At 36.9% G+C, this 24,901-nt stretch overlaps 2 protein-coding genes across 5 annotated transcripts in view; one reads left to right on the forward strand and one right to left on the reverse strand.

Moving 5' to 3' along the window:
• Positions 1-24,901, reverse strand: part of Vps60 (vacuolar protein sorting 60) — a 53,829-nt gene that overhangs the window by 5,438 nt on the left and 23,490 nt on the right. The window contains exon 1 of one of the 2 annotated variants that reach the window (XM_086903014.1): positions 3,297-3,366. The exons of the other annotated variant lie outside the window; for it this stretch is intronic. The gene's annotated coding sequence lies outside the window, so the exon portion shown is untranslated. Of the gene's footprint in view, positions 1-3,296; positions 3,367-24,901 lie in introns of those variants that run through there. 2 annotated transcript variants of the gene reach the window in all.
• Positions 1-24,901, forward strand: part of orb2 (cytoplasmic polyadenylation element-binding protein orb2) — a 72,350-nt gene that overhangs the window by 3,082 nt on the left and 44,367 nt on the right. For all 3 annotated transcript variants that reach the window (XM_086903003.1, XM_086903005.1, XM_086903004.1), the window contains exon 3: positions 7,399-7,510. In XM_086903003.1, the coding sequence (XP_086759129.1) occupies positions 7,399-7,510 (112 nt within the window). The remainder of the gene's footprint in view (positions 1-7,398; positions 7,511-24,901) is intronic.

Here is a 24,901-nt window from a genome sequence, read left to right on the forward strand (position 1 = left end):
CGGGTCGAAAAAGTATATACCGGTAGCCTTAGCTTCCGCAGTTTCGTTGGTGTACGCATTCGATGCCAGGTTATGCAACCGCTTCGAGACATGCATTTAAATTTAGACAACCGCTGTTTCAACGATTGCTTACTGTAAACGGCGTGACATGCTCGTTTTTAAACTCGACGTTTCACGACATTTGGAAAACTCGTCGAGACTCGTGACATGTATTTTCTTTTTTCTTTTCACGCGTATCCCACGATCGATCGAACTCGAAACGTAATTGAAACCTAACCTACACCTACTTTCGCCGCCTGAAACCTCGAATTTTTCGATTCAATCGGTTGACTCGGGATGAAACGAGTATCGTCTCGATTACGGCTGCGTAACCGTTAACGAAAAATGCGCAACGATCGAAACGAAACGAATCGAGGGAAATCGTGTTGGAATAAAAGTAGATCGATCGATCGATCGGTTAATAATCTCGAAAGATTTGACGTTTTTCCTTACGTTTTTCCGCACGATCTAAAAAGAGCGAGAGAAAGAGAGAGAGAGGAGGAGGACTTTTCCAATACTTATTTTGTTATTGATGTCTGACCTAATTCCTTTTCTGCGTGGCAGCTCAAACGGTTCAAACAGTGTCTAGCAGAAGTTTAAGCTCAGCTATTTTAACCACTTGTCAAAAATAGACCTGCATACTATCCGGGAGAAATGGCGGATTCTGTTATGCGAGCTATTATCCTTCGCGCTTCTTCAGTGTTTATATTTATTCGTTTCGATTTAATAAACTATACGTATGTATATATATGTACGTATAGATACTGAACGAAGGAATAGACAAACGAAGAGGGGAGGAAAGAAAAAGTAATAAATGATAGAAAATTAATTTCTTCGTTGTGCGGCTTCTGGTTTGAAATAAGAAGGCTCTTCCGATCTTTGTCGAGTTACCAAAATCCAATTATAACTTATAGGAAACCTGGTGATAAATTGATGTTGTTCAAACTATACTCGAACGACAAAAAGTTCATGTTCAATTATTTATATTATTTGGTATTTCGATTTCGTTAACCAACAAGTTTTTAAGATTTAATCGTTAAAAGTTTAGTAACAAATAATGATTTAATTGACAAGATCGAGATGAGTCGAAAAATAAATTTCTTCCTATACTTTTCGAAGAATTAAAAATGAAAAAAATAATGTCATTGGATAAAATAACAGAATTCTTTCGTTGCATCATTCTAATTTTTGATTATTCTAACAAAAATCTTAATACCTAGGAAAACAACATTACTATCGATGTTTAAGACATTCATCAATCTTAAAAAAATATATATATAACCTCAAAAAGATAAAAAATTATGAAAACAGGTGTAATTCATGTGATAAATAATACGAAAGTAGAAAATTTTAAACGTCAACTTATAGAAAATTAAAACAATTTATTTAATCAAAAGTATAGTAGATTCTATTCAAGAAGGGAAAGTGTTATTTCATTTTTAGATAAATTAAATATATCATTTTATATCATTTTCTTTCATCTAATGACATTTTTCTCATTCATTTTAAATATATTTTTTGTATCTATGCATAAAACACCTCGTATATCATTAACCTGCATACATTTGCTACGATTGCCTCATACCTCTTATATCTCTTAAGTACAACTTCTTTATAGCAGAATTTATATCTTTTAATAACACATCCTTGATAAATATGCGCAATTTCGTGCACGTAAAATTCATTCGTTTCTCAATATTATTTTTTCCGTCAAATTTTCATCAATCAATTTCACCAAATTTTATCATCTCTCAAATGTTAATTCCATCTCATACTCATCAATTTGTTAAAAAATAATATGACGTGAATGATCATCAGTCAGGATCGAAATTACGAAAAAAAAAAAAAAAACTATATATAAAAATACAATAGAAAAAAAAAACGAAAGAGTTATATAATTAATACCAAAATTATATTAAATTAATTCGTCAAAGGGTAAGACAGGTGAACACGCGATAAACCTTTTACCGGAAATAGATAGTTTTGTTTATTTCTCTGCGGTTTTCCTTCCTTCATACGTCATACGCGAAAAAAGCTTGTGTGTATATATATATATATATATATACACGTGGAATTAATCCACGTTTTTGCGTGGAAACCGTATCAACGTTGACCGAGCGTCGGTCGTACGTAAAAGAGATTCTTTCTTTCGAAGAAATACGTGCCTATACGCGTCGATTTTACGCGTGACAGACGAAACTTGTCGTAGAGAAACGAAAACAAATACTACGTATGCGTAGATAGTTCGATCGACAGTGGCTCGTATACCCGCATTGCCAATACTGTGGCATTAGCTGATAGAGCGAACGCAACGAAGCGAAAAAATGCTTGGGCTCGAAGTCCGATAACTGGTCGGTCGTCATTCACCTTGGAAGCGAATCGGGGCACGTGCTTGTAGGCCGGCTGGCCAGCCAGCCAGCCAGAGCCAGAGCCAGGGCAAACCAATCGAAGACGAGCACCGATTACGCCTTGCGCCTCTCTATTTACGCGTGCGCTCGGCTCACGCGTGCGTTTCCCCCCTAAATTTTCGCGCTCTTTTAACACAGAGAGAGCGTCGAACGATCCACGTTGCGCTGCGAGGAAAAACTGGGCCAAGTTCTAGTGATAAGTTCGAGCGACGAATGGAAACGATCGAAGACGGCGTAGATTCGGAAAACATCGAACAAACGCGATGATAAAGATTTTTATTGACTTTACCTTCACGCGATGCTGTTATACGACAGTATATCGTTACGAAACACGTATGATATATGATATACATATAAATATATATATATGTACTTTGGAAACGAAAATATATGACCAACATTGGCCTGTCGAGCCGAAAATTCGTCGATTCGTAGATTATTTCGAAAACGGTCACGTTTCGTTCAGATGAAAACGATTGAAAATCATTTGTGTTTTACTGTTTTAATAATTATCGAGAGTATAGCTAAATATCGGAATGTAGGCGTAGACGTTGACATCTGGTTAGTCGAAGCGAAGATAAGGGCGGGAAAATGAATAAAAAAAAAAAAAAAACGATCGTTTCGATCGACTAATCGGTCAACGGTATAGAGATTGCAGGATTAATTTTTCTTATGGGAATTTGTATATATATATATACACACACACATATAACGAGGTTTCGCGAATAGGAACGTTCGAAGGTGTTAATCGCGACGAGTTCGAGCTAATTCGTCCTTGAAATAGATACGAAGAAACAAAAACATTATGCGTGGCGAGGACGAAGATAGAGAAGGGTGCGATACGAATACCTCGTGTAACAGGCCGTTGTAGCAGCCTGGCCTCTGCTCAACCAAGATGCGGCGAGTAACTTTTTCGACTAATTCCGGTGACGCGATATATCCGGACGTTAACCCAATTTAAGGTCCCTCCTATTTGAATTCGGGACTGCGCCGGTGCAGAGTGACCCGACCCGGTACGAGGTTTATAGGTCACTCCGGTGTTTCGCGTGATATAGATTTTTCGCGAGCCAGAGCTCCACCGGTGTCCCCCCACCCGCGCGACCGACCGACCTCCTCGGAATCCACGCGTGCACCATCGATCGATTCCTCTTCGTCCACTCGCCGAATCGGGGATCGATCGAGCCGATTTCCTCGAGCGTAGATAGAAAGAAATTCAAATATCCTCTATTCTTACTGCTGTTGTTTAAAGTAATAAGAAGAAAAAAAAAATAATAACAATAATCGAGAGCGTCGTGTCGTGCGTCGAGCAACGCAGAAAATCGATAAAAAGTTATTAAGCTCGTGGAGACCGGTTGCGTTACACAAGCTCGCAACTTATGTAATAAAATACGGCAAACTGCAACGGGCGGGCGAGCCTGCAGCGCGACTGCCAGCAGAGAGGGTGTTGCGCGAGAGACCATCCGGTATCGAACGCAACGCCCGTTCGTTTGGTGTTGTAGCTGGCAAGAACGATATTACTATTTATTACTATTAGATATTATTATTTATTCTCATTTTTCCCAAAGATCTCTTTTTTTTTAATCTTCTTGATTGCGACAGTTTTAACTGTATTTAAATTCGCTGTGTGCAAATAACGAGTATATAACGAGATCGTTCGTTACTCGAGAATAATCTGATCGATATGTGGCAACAATGCAATTAAATAGGAACTGACCAACAAGGGTACGATGGACCTTTTTCCGCCCTTCCGTCGTCATCAATTCCCCCCTTACCATCGACTACTTCCATCCCCTCCCTCCCATTTTTCTTCTCCATTTTCCCACCTCCACTTCTGTCATCCCTCCCTCCCTCCTCTCTCTCTCTCTCTCTCTTCTCGAAACGCTCTGTTCCTTGGCATACCCTGGCCTGCCTCTGCCGTATCGTGCCGCGTTGTGCCACGCGACCGTGTGCCGCACCTCTCTCGGTTTAGCCTGTTTCCACCAACGGTGACCCAGTTCGCGGCTGGAATCGTTTCTTCCGCACACGCCTCGGGATCCAGGTTACACCGAGGTGCCTCTGCGCCCGGCTCTCGTGCCCTCCCCCTCTTTCCACCTTGCTACACACAACATCTTGCTTACCAGCGTATCGATATCTCTCTCTCTCTCTCTCTCTCTCTCTCTATTTCGACATCACCTTTTGTTCATTCGATACGATCTTGTTCTCTCTCTCTCTCTCTCTTTCTCTCTTTGTCTCTTTGTCTCTTTTTCCAATGCGACGAAAACGATAATTGTTTGTTCAATGAATATGCCGAATATGAGTATGCGGAAGAAAGATGGCACACGTGGGATGTAGCCGGCGTCGCTTATTCGGGGAGAAACAAGAACGAACGCATTTTAGAGAAGAGGAGGCGTTGAGGCGAATCACGCGTCTGGTTGGTCCGTTGAAAGAAAAAGGATGAGTACAAAACACGCGTAGAACAACGGCCGAGGAGCACGGTCGTGTCTAGACGCGCGGGTTGCGCGGAAATGGCGGAGCCGAAGATGGATACGCGTTTGAATACGTTGCACGCGTGTATAAGCACTCGCTAACAATCCCTTTCACGCCCCCCTCCTACTGCGTCTTTCTCCTCGGCCCCCGCGTAAACTCTTTCTCTCCTCTCCTTCCGGACGAACCGAAAATTCCCAGCGCAAGAGACGCCTCGTCGTCGTGGTAATCATCGTTGCGTGATGTCCTTGCTCGATGCGACAACACAACGGCTTTGTTGTCGTCTCGTCCTTGCTTTCAAAAAGAAAAAGAAAAAAGAAAAAATCTTGTTCGGTCAAGTTATCGAATTCGCGGTTTCATCAACGAATAATTGAATCCAATCGGAAGAGTAAAAGTTTGTATAATAACGAGGGAATGACGTAGTTTTCAGCAAGTCGGAATCGTAGTAGAAAGTAGGTCATCGTTGGTTGACGAGCGGTTGCCATAATATAGGGGCAGAATCCTAGTTCCTTTTTTTCTTTTTTCATTCCGATCCAACATTCCGATTCCCTGGCTATTCTTCTTATCCTATTATATTTCTGGTTTAATAAGAATGAACCGTCGATAATTCGAAAAATAATATTTGATCTTGTTTTCGATAATAGAACAGAGAAAGAGAGAGAGTATAAAGTAGCCGTACAAGTTTTCATCGTTAACTTTTCCAACACGATGCTCCTTTCCCTTACATTATTATTTTACCATCTGCAAATATAAAGCGACGTATCTTTTTAAACGTATCTTTACACCGCGAACACTTTCGAAACGATCAAACGAAAGCGCATAATAACCGAAAAGTGGATACGCAGAGTCGCGAGAAAAAGGAGGATTGCGTGGATAAATGAATAAGGTTAATAAAGTTAAAAGAATGATAGCAAAAAGAGTTGGAATAAGGATGATACTGCGATGGATACTGCACAGATAGAGAGAGAGGTTGCTGTCGACGCCCTGCCGTCGCTTCCTGGTTTCCCTATATTGATTTTCTAGTGTACCTTCTGCTAGACGGAAATGGAGCACCACACCGAGAGAGAAAAAGAGAGAGAGAGAGAGAGAGAGAAGATTACTCTGCGCATGCGCTTGATACGTGCGCGTGCACGGAAATCGGCTAGCAAAGTGCTAGTGCGCTCATTCGTGATTTGTGCTTGGCCGACTTGTGTAGGTGTGCGCATGTGTCCACCCGCGCACGTGCACCCCGGTCATGTTTACGGCAATGTGTGAGCGCCTGTAAAACCAAAGAAGGGGAAATAGGTTGGGATACAGATGTGTTGGAGGCATATCCGTGCCCCACGTAGGAGGGTGGAAAGAATACCTACATCTCAGGGATTGCAGGTGGTAGTACGAAGAAGATGGGAAGAAAGTGGGGCTATTTTTGCACCTCCGCTCGTGTCGCCCGGAGAGAACGATGGAGGAGCGTGCGTATAATACGAGAAAGATTATCTCTGGCGTCGAGCTTGCGAGCTTTCACGCTCTCTCACTTTTTCGGCTCGTCTCTCTCGCCTTCTTTTCTTTTCCGCCGCTTTAAGCCTCCTTTAAGTTTCACTTTCTCTCTCTCTCTCTCTCTTTCTCCGTTTTCTTCGATTTATGTTTATTATATATTCTTCTTCGTATTCATGTAAATACGTGGAATCGATCGATCATTGCGACGATTGGAATACACGTTACATTCGACTGGATTGCGGTTGGATATATATGATGTTTGTTTAGCTGAAATTTTGGCCGAATAAATTTCGTGTCCCGTTTGCCGGGTTGGCCGTGAAAGGAGTTCAGTAGTAAAGGACAACGCGTGGTCGGACGCTCGGCGATCGATCAGTTATTTCTTTTAAATGATTCAAGGACACACGTTCGTCCGTATCTACGATTCTCAACGATTGGAAGTTTTTTAATTATCATATGTTATTAATCTTACACGATTAAAATTATAGAATTACAGAAGGAATTTTTCGTAAAAGCAAAAACATCGTTTGTTTCATCGCGATGATATTCTCTCAGGAAAAATACACTTGAACTTTGCTTCTTCTCTCCCTTATATCTCCTTTTCGTCTTGTCTTTGGTTACTCTATTCATCCACCCGGGCGACATTGCTGCGGGGTAAGTTTTCTATCGAGGCACTCGTTCTTCCTCAAAAGCCCTTTCTCGACGAGAGAGGCTCGTTTCGATGAAACGCGATAACGAGAGCCGATGAAAAATTAAAATTCGTCGACGTTCTACGAATACGAAGGGAAATATGTACGAATAAAAGGGAAATATCGTGATCGATTCTCGTTTTCGAATTTTTATTCTTTAGTAGTTTTTACGAATCTGTCTCACGCGTTGACGCGAGAAAAATTATTCGAACGAGTAGAAATTGGCGCGTGATCGTGACATCGTGACGTATAGAAATACATCGTAAATTGTTTATCATTTTCCCCGGCCACTGATAAATAGTAATTAGATTTAAATGATATGTTTTCAGGATCGCATGACAGCTAATGGAAACTCACCACTGGACAATATGAGAACGTTGGAGCATTATTTGAGCGACATTATGCGGGCTGGTACAGCAGATACCCCGGAACACGTGAAAGGTAAGTCAACTTGCCTGCTCATTAATCATTGTATATCGACAAACAAAATTTGCATTTCTTCACTTCTCTAAAAATTGAAGCCACGAACAGAAACACCTTAAAAACACAATTTCTTCTTCTTCTTCTTCTTCCTCTTATAATTCCATCAATCTTCGATCCAACGAGGTGTATAAATACAAGTTCGAAAGAAAAGAAAAAGAAAATTAGAAATAAATAAATTCTATCTATTTTTTTTTTTTTCTTAAATTAAACACAAGTTCGATTGGAGGCAAAAAATAAGAGGATCGGGAAAATGTATACTTTAAGGACGATCAAGATAAATCGGGGAACAACGCGTCGCTTTCGAATGCGCATAATAAAGTAGGATCATTGAATAAGTCAACCAGGCTATCCAAAGAGACCAACGAAACCGACGAAACAGCCACCCAACCGACCACTTAACGTAGACCAGCCCTTCTTAGCACCCTCCACTCGACGCGACTCTACACACTTTGCCCGCTCTATCCCGTTCGCTCTACGCCACTGTGTGTATACGTGTATCTACACATCTAACTCGAGACCGAGGCTAAAGAAGTAGGAAGGAAACTCGCAAACGCTTTGCGTCTCGCAATCTCCTCTCTCTCTCTCTCTCTCTTTCCCCTGAGTTGCCTCGCTTTCTTTCTCTACTCACCCTGTCTGCGAGCTCCGACACAACCCTCAGACAAGCGGTCTCGCGCCTACAGTCAAGGGCAAGGGTGGTACCGCGAGACCTCTTCTTTCTTAGGTCGTCTACACACCGAAACCGTACGACATCGACAACCAGAAGGAAATTGGCAGCGTATAAAAATTTTTCGTATAAATCACGTGAGTTACGTGAAAAGGAGAAGTTTCGATATATTTGAATATTTCGTGTGTAATTGAAGAAAGGATATATATATATTTGATAAAGGGTGTTGGATATATTCGTTGGATATTTTTCTTTGTTTTTGGAAGATTTTTTTTAATTGTGGAAAGGAAAATACGAAATTTGACAGAATAGAAACATTTATTTATTTATAACGATTTAAATTCGTTTCAGAGGAAGTAAAATTTCGTTCCATCTTGTACTTTCCATAAGTTCTTTTTATTTTTGCATAAGTTTTGTTCGTCTTGATATCTAAAATTGTGTGAATATATTATCATATCCTTTAAACTTTGTATTTTATATTGCTTGTACTAAATCTTATGCAATTTATACAAAAAGGAAAAATGTGGATATGAGCGGATTTGTGGGATATTGATAACGAATTAGAATTAGTTTAGAATGATATTTTATTAATAAACATTTTGAAATTGCATTATGTCATTTTATATCTCGTTTTCAATAAATCAAATTTTTGACAACAAGATCTTTTCATTTTTCAAAATTATGCTTTTTAAAAGATCAACTCATACACCTTTACAATAATCGGTCAAGATTATTCCAAAATTGTCGCATTTTTAGAAATAAAAAATCGTTGAACCGATTTTTCGTCATTTATTCTCTTCGATACGAACCGCGTATTTGTCTAATCATTTTTTTTATTAATTTACATACATTCTTGTAAAAATTCGTTTCAATTTTGTTACGATATCACGTGTTTCTTAAACTTTTTTCTCAATTCGCTAAACGTATTAATAATAATTCGATTCATTTTCAACATTGGAAAATTATATTTATTTTTCCAGGAAATATAATATAAGAACAAACATATCTTGTATATTTCTCATATATTAGAAGTCAATAGTATTTATAATTTTTTACATTTAATATATTTGCTCTGAATCTACGTAGAATACAACGTAGATTCTTTACACGTTGATTAAAATTCTTGTTTCTTCAATGATATTTTTAGCGATTTCCTTATAATAAGAAGTAATATGGGATTTTTCAATTCTTTTTTTTTTTTTTTAGAAAATTATACAACACAATGTTACATCCTTCTAATAATTTCTTGCTACTAAAATATAAGAATCGAACGATTTTGATATTCATTCTCCTTGATTTTTTATGTTTCGTGACTTGAATCACGAAATCAATATCAATTGTGTGGATAGAATGAAAGACTTATATGTCTTATATACTTTTAATCCGCTTTGTTCGATCGATCAAGATCAATTCATCGAATGCTATACGATATGATTTACTTATCTTGAAGAAAGTATTTACTTTAAAGGAATTAATGCATAGGATGCGTGAAATATGTATTTTCTTCTTTTAATTATATGATAATTTAATTATATGCAAATGGCAATCGAATTAACGTAATTAAATTATGATAATTTAATTATATTCAAATCCCTATTATTTTGTCCACCACTGTGAAAATTCGTATGAAAATTCGATTATTGGAAAAAAATTGAGCGAGTTAAATTAAATTGTCAACTTAATTCTTTGTGAAGAAATTAATAAATAAAAAAAAATATATATATATATATAATGGGAAAAAGGATAAGAACAGATGAGATATCTTTTTTAATTTAAAAAATATTAAAATAGTTATAAACAAAAAAATCGAACGAATAATATTAAGAAATATCATACGAGATCATATGAGATGTATAAATATAAATGTTGTAAACTTGTGAATTTATTTTTCTAAATTAAGACAAAATTGAAATGTAACATGGGATAATGTAATTTTTCAGACAGATAAATTATTAAATTGTTAATGAAAAAATTTTAATCGTATAAAAATGTCAATAATCGAAATTTATTTTATAATCGGATATATCAATTTCGTATTGTATTACAATGAATGCAATTATCGAACAATTAGATTAGTTTCAAGTTTTAGTTTTTTTAAATTTTCTTTCTTTAATTTTATGCTTGGTATTTAAATGGGTCAATTTGAAGTTTTTCATTTCATTATTTATTATAAAAAATATGGATGTTATTATTATTATTATTAACTCGACATTTTATTTTTTATCATTATCATATCCTAATCAAAAACATAATATAATTTCAAACCTCTATTGATATAACTGAAATAATTATAATAATTATAATTATTACTTATATTCTTCCCTTCTGAATTAATTCAAAATTATTTGCTTTGAAATAAGATAAGGGAAATAAGATATCAATTATTGTATCCATTAAAATTTCAAGTATTTATTAAATCAGTATTCTTTTGTTTCTTCCTCACTTCTTAAGATTTGTATTTATTACATTTTATTAATTTTATTTGTTTATCTTTATCATTATTTATTACATTTTTTCCATTAATAAATATTTTTTTACATATATAAAATGTTTAAGAAATTCCAAATATCAAAATAACAAAAAAAATCTGTGAGCCAGTTACTGTAAGATTGAAAATCACATTCTAGTAGATCACATCTTTATAATCAATGATCGGCAAAATTTTAAATTAATCATTGAATTTAAGAATAAAATTACTTCAATAGATAACATATAATAATTTATTATTCAAAGCATTGAATTGATTGTTGTATAAAAAAACGTATAGCAGCTACGAATAATATTCGAGTATTTTAAATAATCTTATTATTTTAACAATTAACTTTTCAGCTCATTACTTTTCATCTCTGTCTAAAATACATAAAATTATGTTCTATAAATACTATAAGAATATACTGTGTTCTAAATTATTTTATTTATTTATTCTTCTAAATAAATAATATATATATATGTATTGGACTTAAGACTTAAGACATTTACAGCATTGAATATCAATGAAAAAACTTATTGAAAATTTCGAACACCTGTTTTATCCGTTTGTGCAAACAAATTATGTTACACAATTAGCTGCACAAGGTACATTAAATGTAAACACATAACACATCAATTTAAATAATTATATATTTGCAATTTAAAACTGCACTTATTAACTTATAGAGTTTCGTATGTGAAATATTCAGAATTTCTTTATTTTTACTTTTTAATTTTTTTTTTTTTTTTTTTTTTTTCGGTAATTCTGACAGCTTTCCGACAACATCATTAGATTAAAATATTTTTTCAATATTTTGAAAAGTAAACAAATATAAAATATTTTCAATTCAGAGATGTAATTTAAGCATTTAATTTTAATAGAAAAAAATATATTTTCAATTTAATACAATTTCATTGATATATAAAAATAAAAATCAGATCAGTAATAATTGATCTTTATATGGTAATCGGTATTCTTGCGCCGTGCACAAGAATTTTGTGTTGAAAATAAAAAGATGCCAAGTAATCAAAAAAATATTAACGAATGGCAACCCTGTCGTAACGACGTAAATGTTGTCCTTATATTTTCCATTTCATTCAAGATTGTTACTACTGTATATTATCTCCTTCGACGTTTTACAAATTCAATTATCTTTGCCAATAAAAACCGTTTCTTATCTTCAAAGTTTTTTCTTGGAATCTTTTCCTCCGAGGAAAAATAATTTCGTTAATTAATCCGCATTAATTTTCCCTTCTTTATTCTTCGAAACCTATTATTCTCCTCCAAAATATTTATACATAAAAAAATTATTAAAAAAAAAAAAAAAAGAAAGCAAAGATCATCCTCGCTCAATTATCGATTCCTTTATAAATCGAAAAACCATTGAAATTATCTTTCCTCCTTATCTTCATCCACGCCGCAATTAAAATTCTGATCGAAATATATCGGAGATAACGATCGTCCCACCGCAACAATAACGAACGGATCATGGCGACAATTTCCGTTCAGAAATTCACGGCTCGATAAAGTGAAAGACAGAGAGGAAGAGAGAGGACGTAACCCTTTTGCGAAACGGTGTCTGGTCGAAGACTACTCTCCCCCGGTGAAAAATGAATAATAGGGTTGAGGGGTGGGATAGGAAATCGCGAACGAGTCTTTATTCTAGAACAAAAACCCTCTCCTAAGGCATTGTAAGGCTCCGCTGAGTGGGCGTGCTTGCCACGACGCCATCTTTAAAAGTGTCAGCGCGGCACTTTAAACTGCACCAGTAGGTCAAGTCTCGGAAAATCCGGGTGCAACCTCGAGACAACGGCAACAGTGCCGCGTGTTCTACCGTCATCCTCGTCCACAATCATCTCTTCTGAACGTTAGCTGCCCGCACGATCAATTCCTCCCGAATTTCGATAAAGCGAGATTCGTTCCCTTTTAGGAACAAACGGATCGGGGGGGACGCAGAAGCTTAGATCGATATCGGGCAAATGATCACGCTATACAACGTGTAAGCCTCGTAACAATCGCGTGCCTCGCTCGCGTCGATAAGATCCTGTTAAAAATAAGCAAATCGATTTTACGTTACGACTGCGTTTTTATATGCCGCATCGTGTCGCATCGTGGCAAACTCGAATTAATTAAGAATCCTCTTCCATATACACATACATATATATTTTATACAAAACTCGAAATCGTGTTCCAATTATTCCATTTAATTCGATTCCAATAGTTAAAGAGAAAGAGAAAAACGGTATTTTATTCGCGCCGACCGATGGAATCATTCATCCAGATATTTCACGGCGAGCAGCTAGCTGAGAAGTGGCCAACTAGCGGCCAACTTTCCGTCCTTGAACGACACGGGCTTTACGATCGCATTCTCTGACCTATATATCGCGCGTACGTGTAATCAGTTGGTAACGTCGACGGGATTCATAGAGGGTGGTTTTACGCCGCCATCTAGGGTTTCATTGGATCGCGCTTTCTTTCCACCCTTCCATCTCCCGCTTTCTGCCTCCCCCCACGCCTCGCCCCGCTATGCGCCGTACGTAACCGGCGGCATACGTGTAATTGAAAAGGTGAATGGATAAAGAGAGCACCGCGTGAATACGTAAATAGGTAAATACGCGTGCGGCTGAGATTCGATTTCGAAAGGAGAGGAAAGAAAGGGGGAGGGTTAACACTTGCGCAACCGGTTTCGGTTCAGTTGACAGTTTTAGACCAATTTAAGCAGTTTTCGAAAATTTTCGAAAGGAGAGATTCATTTTCCATACGAGATAACGCGCGATTAGATTTGCACTCCACTCGATATTGAATTATCTGTGTTTAATGAATTTATCACTTTCGTTTAAGTGTAGATTAAGATCAATCGTGTAATAGTGTTAATAGTAAGGATATTTATAAGTTATTGCAATATAATAACGCGCAATTAATTATAGAATTAACTTAATTTTTAAATAATTATCCTAATTAATTATAATCCCGATAATAATTAGCCGATTAAATTCGAAATGAAGAAAATTGTATTAGCGATTAACTAGTGACGAATTCTCAAAAATTATAGAATGTTTCGTGCATTCTTCCCCTTCGAGAAAATGGGTCAATTTTTCGCGAGGAAAAAATGAATAGCTCAGTTTTTTTTTTTTTTTTCGTATAGATGCTATATGTACCGCGCTATGCATTTCGCTGTCGACGCGACATTCTCGTATCGATCCCGGTGAATCGCCACGGCTGTCTTTCTGCGGCTCTCGACCTTAATCCAACCAGAAAAGAAAAGAGAAGGAGAAAAAAAAATGATCTTCAGTTGGCGTTACGATCGTTGATTTTTCTTCGTTCGTCCTGGACGAAAAAAAAAAAAAAAAAAAAGAAGGAATGTCATGGGCTGCGATAAATCCTTTGGTCATGTTGATGACGAAGCGTTTCTCGGTTATGAGATGGCGCCATGTAGATGCGGTATTGACCAGGGATATGCGACAATGTCTCCTCGAGAATGCAACCCGAACTATCGATCGTGAAAAAGTTGCCAGGAAACCACGACGAAGATGAAACCGTCGACCGACTTGTTTTAAAAAACATTAATCCTTTGCATCGAAATGAAGAGCTCAACTTGTCACAAACTTTCTATGTCCAAGTAGAAAATGACAAGTCACACGTGTTCAAATATATATTTCTTCCACATGAGAATCGTAAGAGCCGATAATAATGAAATAATACCTTTCAAAGAAAGTGAAGAATTTTTGTTGAAACGAAGAAATTATGAGAAATTTGTTTGACGCAATTTATTTGTTTCTTATGTATATATTTATAATGATATGAACTGTATGATATGAAATAAATATCATTGTGTTGAGTAATGATCAGTTGATTTAATTTGAGGGGGGGAGGGGGGAGGGGAAACGAGTTCTAATATTAACTACTATATTACTACTATATTATATAAATAAAACTAAAAAGAATTAAATTTTATGCTTCATTGCCTGTAAATAAATTGTAATGGAAGGGGTTGAATTCAATCGCGTGGTAAACATTCTTCGATCGTTTGCTGCTTTCTTTTCATCATTTCCTTGGATCGAAATCGATCGGTAAAAAGCATGGACAAAATATATATATATTTACCAAGTGTCCTTAAAGTAGCAGAAACGGCAAACAATTTCCGAAATAACGTATCTTCTTGTATGTGGTAAAGTTTGATAAAGTAGTTGGGCGTGAATTAGAGATAATAATCGAAAAAATAAAGCTGACGTCCGATAAGACGGTAACGGTGCAAACAATAAGTGTATAAAGCGATAAGGTGTGATTGGACTAAAAATAGTATTCGAATCGTATAGTCGAAAATCAATTCAACGAATGAATAAATCCAACCATTTTTCCTTCCTTTTTTATATTTCGATTTGTAATGATCTTCGATAGAAATGATACCCCGGAAACATTATCAAAAACAACAGTTGAAACGAAAATAAAATTTAATAAAAAATATACGAAACACGTGTAATAAGTTTTCTTTATTTAAATAAATGAAATATGAATACTTCTATAAATAAATAATTTACACGTGTTTCTTAAGCAGAATCGTCAAATTGATGGATAATTTAATTTTAGAATCGTCGAAATGTTACGTGATGTTTGATTACACGAAATTTAGAAATTCTGTACAGTATAATGGTTAATACCGACCGAGTACACGCGTAACGCGTTCTTTGAATAATGTATAAACTGGAAAAGATATGTACCGCCATCTCTAGGTAGTTTGTAAAAGGAACCACAAGCACCTTACATCGCGTAACCGCTCGTTATATTTCAAAATCTATTCAAAAACTCGATTTTAAACTTGTACGATTGAAATACGGCTTACGGCTCTCACATCGGTTGAAATTATTTTATTCTCGCACGATCGATCTGTTAAATATCAACGGTTGAACGGTAATAAAATATATATCCCCGATCTTTGATCTTCAATTAGCGCAATTTGAATCCAGTATTCGATCATTTGCGCGATTTATTTTGAGGATCGATTCTTCGTATCGTGGATGCAGCAAAAGAAGAGAACTTTATATTCGAAACTGACAGTGGAAAATGGCACAAGGGCTTATTTAAATTCGATCGAAATTGGCTACTTGCCTATTGACCAACTGCCACCATCAGCCGCATTGCAGTGACCTGCAATGTTGCGCTTCTTACATTGTATTCGGTAAAAGCAGTGTTTCGGTCGACGTTTATCTTCCAACTGTTATTCTCTCAACACTTCACGCGCATTACACATTGCATATTCTTCTTCGTTGGCAAAGTAGCACGTTTTTTTTTTTCGACAAAATTTTATCGATTTTTGTCCTGTTGGAAGACAATTTTTAAATTCGACCGATTCAACGAAATAATAAATAAGCATGTCAGCATTTGGCAACAGCAACACCAGTGACAACAGCAGTAACAGCCCAAGTAACAGAGCTAGTACTAAGCAACCCTTTGTATCTTTGGTTCCGTGCCATTAGCGACGTATATTTAAGCCGCTGTACATGCTGTCGACGAAACAAAGCTCCGCAAATATCCTGAGGGACAAAAGGCTTACGTCAAAGAATAAAAAAGGATAAAAGGGTGCAAGAGTAAGAGTGGATGAAAGCGGTTGGCGGACGGACGAACGAGCGGACAGCATACGATGTGCCACTCGCTTCGGGACATCAGGGAGATCCTTTCCTTGCCCTTGCACTTGTAACCTATCAAGGTTACGCGTTTTCAATCTCGTCTCATTCTTGCAATTCGTATTCAAATTATTCGTTTCAATATTCATATGAACAAATATCGATTCGAGACATTTTGAGATATTATTTTATTCTTGGACATCGGAAAATTTTTTGAAAATTTAGTAAGCCAAGAAGAATCGAAGAGAAGAGGAAAAAAAAAAAAAAATGAAAAAGAAAACTTTTTATCCCGTATTATTATTCGTCGAGAATTTTCAATTCGATCGAAAATATTTCAAAAATTGTTTTTTATATCGAATTTATCTAAAACAGCAGCAGAATTGCAAAATCGATATTTAAAAAAAAAAAAGAAGAAAACACTCGTGCATCATTTATGCTGAAATATTTCATCCAAACTGTTCTACTATTAAAAATTCATTGAATTCATTATATCTGACTGTTATTTTTGTTTCTTTCGATGAATCTACGATCTACGATGATATTTGAATGATAATTTTATAAACAACAATTTTATATTTTGAAATATATTTTCAAAAGTTATACAATGAGATACATAAACGTCAACGTTTTTCTTTTCTTCTTTTTTAGTTATAACTTTTCTCCAATGCGAAAGTTGCGTGGAAGAAATTCGCATCATTCGATTATTAATTTTCGCAATAAGCGAAAATGCAGATAAAAATTCTTATGTAATCGATCATATCGGAAAGAGTATAAGCGAGAGAAGGGACGAGGTGGATAAATAGATAAGTAGACAGATAGATAGATAGATAGATAAGGAGATAGATTTATTATGAAGAGGAAAGGAGAATCAGGTGAAGAAAAAAAAAAAATTGCACAGACAGAGGGAAAGGAAAGAAGGCTGACGAATAAACGAAAGGAAAACCATTATATAAAATTCAAGGATACTGTACACAGTATCGTATATCATATTCGTTAAGTTACGATATTTCATTGAAGGTATTGTAGCGAGTGATGTAATTCGCAATTCGTCGACGACTTGCATTATATGGCGCTTAATCGTTATCGAAGATCGCGATAACTTGAAGAGTATAAAGCGATCTAAATCGAACCTATCGACAAAATATCGCTATAAATTATGTTATAAATTTATGATTTCGCTATTATGTTAATGTGAAACGAGGTATGTATTGGATCGATATTCACAATTGTGTCGCTGTAACTGGCCCAAAAAAGTATTATTTTCGTTGTTGAGTTTTTCTCGAAAAATGAAATTCATTTATATTACGAACGAGCATATTCATTTCGGAATGTTAATAAGTTTATAATACCGTGCAATTAATGAAAATTTTAAAAGAAATTAAAACTTCAAATTTCTACTGAAGAATTATGGTGGTAATAATTTGTTGTACTTTTTTAATTTGTTAGGTTATTGGAATCGAATATTAAAGAGCGAATGAACGATTTTAATTTGTCTTTTTATCACTGCTTCTCGATATTCGTTTATCAGCATTGATTCATTCTATCTACTACCGTGATGCGATGCTTTTTCTTTTTACTTTTTCGCTTAGTCCATGTTCCTCGTATTAATTTCTTCATTAAATATCATCAACAGATTTGTATCTCAACGTGCACGCGACGATACACACGCGACGGTGTGCACGCGACAATTAATCACAAGAAAAAGGAATTACAGAAACCTTCAAATTTTCTTGATTAAAATTAGATAACATCAACTTTCACTTTGAAATAACAAGCGTTATATATATATATATATAGGGAATTTCTTTTTAACGTTATTCTGCAACGTGGATAAATAAATTGTGTCTCTTGAGAAACAACTATCTAGTGAATATTCCATTTGATGAATGTATCTCGAAATCGTAATATGATCCGAGACTCACAATTCTACACAACGATTAATGCGGTTCGTTACCTCGATCATCGACTAACACATTGTTACGTAAGAAATCCAAAAATAAAATAACGTGAATCGGTTCGAAATGATTCAAATTTTTCCTAATAAATTATAATATTTTCATATCTTTTTTTTCCAATCAATTGGCAATTACAGTTGAAAGAACAAGCATAACAGAACGATTCTTGTAAATATATTGCCATAATAACGTAGAAAAAATTATACATCTTAGAATTAATATTGCCCTATTCTATTTACTAGGAAAAGTGATGAAAATTAACGAGAATTATTTTTTATATTTTTTTATAAACATATTACGCTATTCATTTGGCATAATTACTTTGGGATTTGGGATCACGGATTGGGGATAAGGCGCCTGAGTTACGTGCCAAATTACGTTACATTACTGCTGTAGCTTTATTGCATGGTTATTCGTTCCATATATAAATATCCACGTGTTTATATATATATATATACGCGTTAAATAATAAAAATAATAATAAAAAAAACAGAAGAAGATCGATTTAATTGGAAACGCGCAACATCGAATCGCGCGATCGAGTCGAGAGGTCGAGTCTAAAGGAGAAGCAGAGACCAGTGAACCAGGGCAAGCCGTGATCCATCATCACGTGTATCGCCACAGCTGTTTTGGCAGTCAGCTGGTCCGGCCTATTCGTGCTCGTATCTCTTGCACGCTTTCGTGTCGGTCATCCTTCGTGTCGAACCTATACGATAAGACTTCGTGCATATTGAATCGTTTCTGCGAGTGAAACGAGTGTTTTCTTTCTTTTTCTCTCTCCATTGCTGACACAATCCATATAAATATTGGCGGACGTTTTATCATAAACTGTCGACATCGATCAACAACGCAGCAATGTGGAAATTATCGATAAATTATCTTCAAACGCACGAACTTTCTTTTCCTTCACCATTATTTTTTCGAAGCATCGAAACGCTTAATGGTAGCTGACTGTCGAAATTGAAGTTGAAATCGAAACGTTCCACGTTAATCAGAGCAACTCGGCAGTGTGCGAGACAGATATGCAACGACTAAGCCGGTAACGTAATGGCTGAAAGGCCGAAAGGCCGAACGATGAGCACACATCGAAGTCTAAATTTAGACACGCTCGTGCTGCTTACTTCCGCTTATTTTAGCTTAGGGGCCAACCGTTTCGACCAAGCAACGTTTCGTTTCTTCCTTTCGATTTCGCCATTTTCTCTTTCCTTCGATACTTCTTTGTTTGAACTTCCCGTTGGAAATTATCAGAGTGCATTTCTTTTGGATGAGGATCCATCCCCACATTGTCCTAGGCGAGATGATTAAATAAATGTAATAAGACGTATAATCGATAAAGAACGAATACACTAATTTAGAACGTGTTTCAAAATTGTGCAACTCGCGTTTCTGCTTTGTGAAATACCACGCTGTTGCGCAGTTCGATCGAATTGAGTACTGCGCACGCGCTCATATACAACCTCATTTATGTATGCACTAATTTTCACGATAAAGCTACGTACGCAAATTCCCTCTGATGTTTACAATTTTCATCAACGTTATCGATGAGAATCATCAATCTGTTCGCATTATTATTGGTTACGAAATATGGATCATTGGTGTTATTCGAAAAAAAAAAAGAAAAAAAAAAAAACGGAAGAACGAGTTATTTTCCTAATTTCTGATATTTCATAATTCAAATTATTTTTTGATAATATTTTCAGTGCACATTTATCATTTTTCTCATACTTAAAATTTTGCCAAATTATTGGTAATCGCATAAAAATTACATCCAGATGTCGCTCGTGATGGGAATATTTGACGAGCAACGAACTTTTTCAATCGGGCAAACGATAAACGAGGGTGAGGATCTATATAGGTATGCTCACTTCGATGTTGAACAATTATGTAACGGGTGTGCGTCATAAAATGCCGACGTCTACGTATCAGTGCGACGTTGGTCGAACCGCGAAACGACCGCGAGTTGTGTCGCAACAAGTGCGAGCGCTAATAATTCCGTCGTTTAACCTTGAACATCGATTAAAGCATCCTTCGTATCGGTATGCCTCTTGTTGCCGTAGAAACGTTACATATATATAGATATTACCGCACGTGCACCGTTCACCGTGCATAATCGTTTACAAATGATGTGACAAAACAGGGATATTCATTTGTACATTTGCAATTAATCGAAGATAAATGCTTAACACTGCAGTAGCTTTATAGCTTTTTGTAACACTGCGTATTGTGTTCAAAGATATCTTTCGTTTTTTTTTTTTTTTTTTTAAGACTACTAACATAACCTCACATAAATGAAATGCGCGCATGCGATTGACTATCGTATACTATACAAGTTAAATCTATAACAGGTATATGTTAAATAAATAGCAGGTTATATTTTCCACGTTAAATTGAAATATTAGTGCATATCGAACTTTTAAATGACAAAATTATAATTAATAGTATATAGTACAGATAATATACAGATACAATATTATGTTTGTGTTGCAAAACTGGTAATGGAGATGTGTGACGATGACGAAGTGTGTTATCTTTACTAAGTCCCACCGATATATATATATATATATATATATATATAGATGCATGTAGTACACGTGTAACTTGTAGGTAGTACTAAGTATTATCATTCGAGCGATTCAGTTCACAGAAATAGCAATCAGAAGGAGCGCTTCGAATTGGAAAAATGCAAGACAATTGCTAGTAAAGACACAATTGTATAAGATTGTGATGGAGAACAGAGGTTAATGACTGACGAATAATAGTATAATAGTTTCGAGTTTGAATTTGACACGTGACCAAAGAAATCGGTGCACCGGAACAACGTTCGCGGATTTCATATTCGCGATATCACGTGTATAGAGAATCGCACATATAAGCATTCGCAAGCAGACAACCTTGAGCGTATTATCGAGTTCCTCCACATCGTGGTTCTACAGGTCTGGACAAAACGTTAGAATATTTTTGCTATTTCTTGAATCGTGGTTTAGTTTTTTTACTTACAAATATTATATAATTTATGATATGATTAACGGAATTAAATAATATTGTGATAAATTTATTGGATAATATAATAACATGTATAAATTTATCATTAAGCATTCTTCATAATTCTTTACGATTATCAGTAAGTAAAAAATTTTAAGACCTTTCGTATCCACTATCCAAAATATCTATCTATTTCGTTTGAAATCAATCGACGAACTTCGATCTATTTCGGCAAAGTTCCAACATAGAAGAAAAATTAGGAGCTTAGCGTAGCTGATTCATGATGAGTAAAGTCAGTGATTCATAGTCATCGATGAGTCGATCGAATTGCGATTGAGAACCATCAAATAGCAGGGAAAGAGACAAAAAATGTTAATACAATATGAATGGATAAATAGAGAAATGATCTATGATATATATAGATAGCAATGATATCGAAGACAATAGATGCGCTACATAAATATGCTGATGTACCGCACACGGTTGTTTTTGAGTCATCGCGTTTCAATGCTGAAGCAGTGAACGGGAGCAATGTGGCCATGCTACCAAGGGGTCGCACGCGTTTCATATGTATGCATATACATATGCATGTATATAGAAGAATATCTCTAAATCTATTCGTATACTTATATACATTAATACATATATGTTCCATTTTTATCCCTAGTATATTCATATAAAACTTATTTGTTACGCTCGTATATTTCCATGCATATATATACATTTCGCGTCTCTTTTTTTTTTTTTTTTATCTTTCATCAAATTATTTTTTCTTAATTCTTTTGAATATAAATTTTACATTAATCCTATAATAATCACGAATTTTGATCATTTAAGATCGTGTGTTGAAAGAATCATTTGATTGCGTATTCGAAATAATTCAATTCGATTGCCAGTTGTGTAATAATAGATCCGATAATATTTAATATCGTCTCTCATATTTATGAATTGCAAGTAAAAGATGGGACGAATTGCAAAGTAAAAACATACGTAATATTTATGTCGAGGGCGTACGAGACTCTGTTTACGTCCCTGCGGTGTGCGTTCCCTCTCTTACCCTCCCCGCCCCCTTGCCCGTAGTACGTCATCGAGTCGTATCTCGTATACATCGTTCGAACTCGCTTCGTTCGTTTGTCTTTGGCGTAAACCCTTTCTCCTTCTCTTTCTCTCTCTCGTATATGTGCACATATGTGAAACTCTGCCAGTGTGTACTCGTGGACGACTCTTGTAACTATCTTCGTCAGTCATATAGCACTTTTTCGCTCGATGTGACACTGGCGAGTAGTGGTTTGGGAGGCTTCACCACGGCGCCATCGATCCCTTTTGCGCGCGTGCTCTAACTCTGTCGCGCTCGTGGACGAGCGGACACGAGCATGAACGCGGGTGCCCGCGCGTGCGCGCGCTACACGACAAACGCGTTGGCAGAGCGGTCGTCGGTGCGCACATCGCGTACATGCATGTCCGCCATGGACTTCGTCTCGTCTCACCGCTCTTCGCCTCTCTTCGGTTGGTCTCGCTTCGCTTCGTCTCACCACGTTCGTTTCGCCTCGTCTCGCAATAGCTTGCCTCACCGCGCCGCACCACCGCGCACTACCAGCTTCCTCCCACGCCTGGGGGCCGGGGACCATCGCGGAGCGGCCATTCCTTCAGCGAACTTCGAACAGCGCGTATCGCAGTATCTTGTGTCCGCACGCGTCGCGCAATCGCAGTTGGAACCGTAACAGTGACCATAATCGTAACCACGCCTTTTTCCAAAAACAAATAGTTGATTAGTGTCGCGTACGTTGATCGAAAGTTAACGAATCAAGTACTCAAGAAAGAAGCGGCAAAGTGTGGAGAAAAAGGTCGACGATCTGTTTTCGAAGCAGAGGCAGAATCGGAGCAAAGTGCGCGCGACGACTTTTCCGTTCGTTTCGCTGCTATCGCGTAAACTCTTGACGTAGCAACTACTACTCTCACCTTGTTGGCCGTGAGACGTGATTATCTTCGTGCTAATGCAGATACATCGCTTAACCGTCTGTGGTTCAATATACAGTAAAAGTTGCGATATAACTTGTATAACTTCGTGTTTTAGTTGGTGATCGATGAAACACGAAAAAATATAGTGGAACCGAAAAGAAATATAATAAGAAAAAAGAAAAAAGGGAGAGACAGAAAGAAGGATTAGAAAGGAAGAGAATAGAAATAGAAATAGAAACAGAAGTGCGCGACGGAATAGCAGTGTGGAAGATCGAAGATCGTCTGTGTGTGCTCGGTGACTCGATAGTGGAGGAGGAAACTTTATCTAGGGTTCATCGGCAAACGGTACCCCGGTACTCCGGTGCTCCCATGCTCCGGTCTGACTGTCGCGCCCGTTAGTGTGCCGTTCCTGTCCGTATGTGTGTTGTGCATAAACTCGAAACTTCCGATGCTTTGATCACGTCCCGTTGCGTGCATTTACTCCGTGTTGTCCGTGTAGTGTCGAACTTATCAAGAATCGAGAATTACCGAGGTTGTTTCCGAGATTGTTTACCGAGGTGAAGTTCAAAGTGCGCGGTGACTACCGTAGCCGGATCGAGTGGACGGATCGGGAAAAAAGTTTAGGGACAAGAGCACACGAGAGGATCAAAAAGATTTTTGGAGTAAGCAGTAAACGGTCGGTGAAACATCGCGTCGAAATTCAACGAATCGATTGTGCGACCGTAATCGGATCATACGAACTCACATAGCGGAAGAAGATGTTTCGCGCGTACGGCGCTGCGCCGGCTGAGACACCTTCAACCACCGACATTTATCCATGGACCACCACGTTCCTCAATAAAGGTGCTTATTATCAAACATTGTCATAGGTTAATCGCGGACGATCGTTCATTCGCTTAGCTGCTCATTCCAGGAGCGACTAGACTCGTGTGGCATTCGAAGGTCCTCTCGAATATCGCGAAGCGAACGCGCGGGGCGGTCACGGGTCCGGGGCACGATGACGCAACCACTCTCCGTGCAGCCTGGCCGTTTTCGGCTCGAGCCGAGAGTTCGTCGACGCGTGTCCCGCCACGTGATCGCATTTCGCATCTCGCACCTCGCGCATTCGCACATCCCGCCTCGCGTCTTCAGCGAACGCGCTACTTCTTTTCCTCTGCTATTCCTGTCTCGATCGAGACAGAAAAAAAATCAATTTACTCAAATCTCAATGAATTTATATTGTTTTAAATTTTTATTCTTGCAACAAATTTACGTCAATTTCCATACGTCGATGATGAGGAGGCGGTATAGTAGGCGGTACTAAAAAGTAGCGGAATGAGGGTAGAGTATTGGAAGGGGAAAGTTGTCGATAAACAACGCGAAATATATACACGTCTCAACTATAATTCATTAAAACTGGATGGATTTTTGAATAAAATTTAATGTATTTACAACTTTCATATCATAATATCTTTTATTTCGTTCGAGTAAATGAAACTAGCAAATTTCGCGTGTAAAAATATTTTCAATGATACAATTTAAAAAGAGATCTGTTGTTATCTTTGAATCGAAACATTGAATCGAATAACTCGATAGTAGAATGTATAAATATACGAGCTTATTTAATGATCTATAACTTAAAATGAAATGTAAACCTATAACACGATCACGTGAATGCGTATTTGTTTGTGCACGTGGCAAGGACGCATGTCACGCGCG

Source organism: Apis florea, unplaced genomic scaffold, assembly GCF_048593485.1.
Source record: "Apis florea isolate Af1SG1 unplaced genomic scaffold, ASM4859348v1 contig_2274_pilon, whole genome shotgun sequence".
Classification (NCBI taxonomy): Eukaryota; Metazoa; Arthropoda; class Insecta; order Hymenoptera; family Apidae; genus Apis; species Apis florea.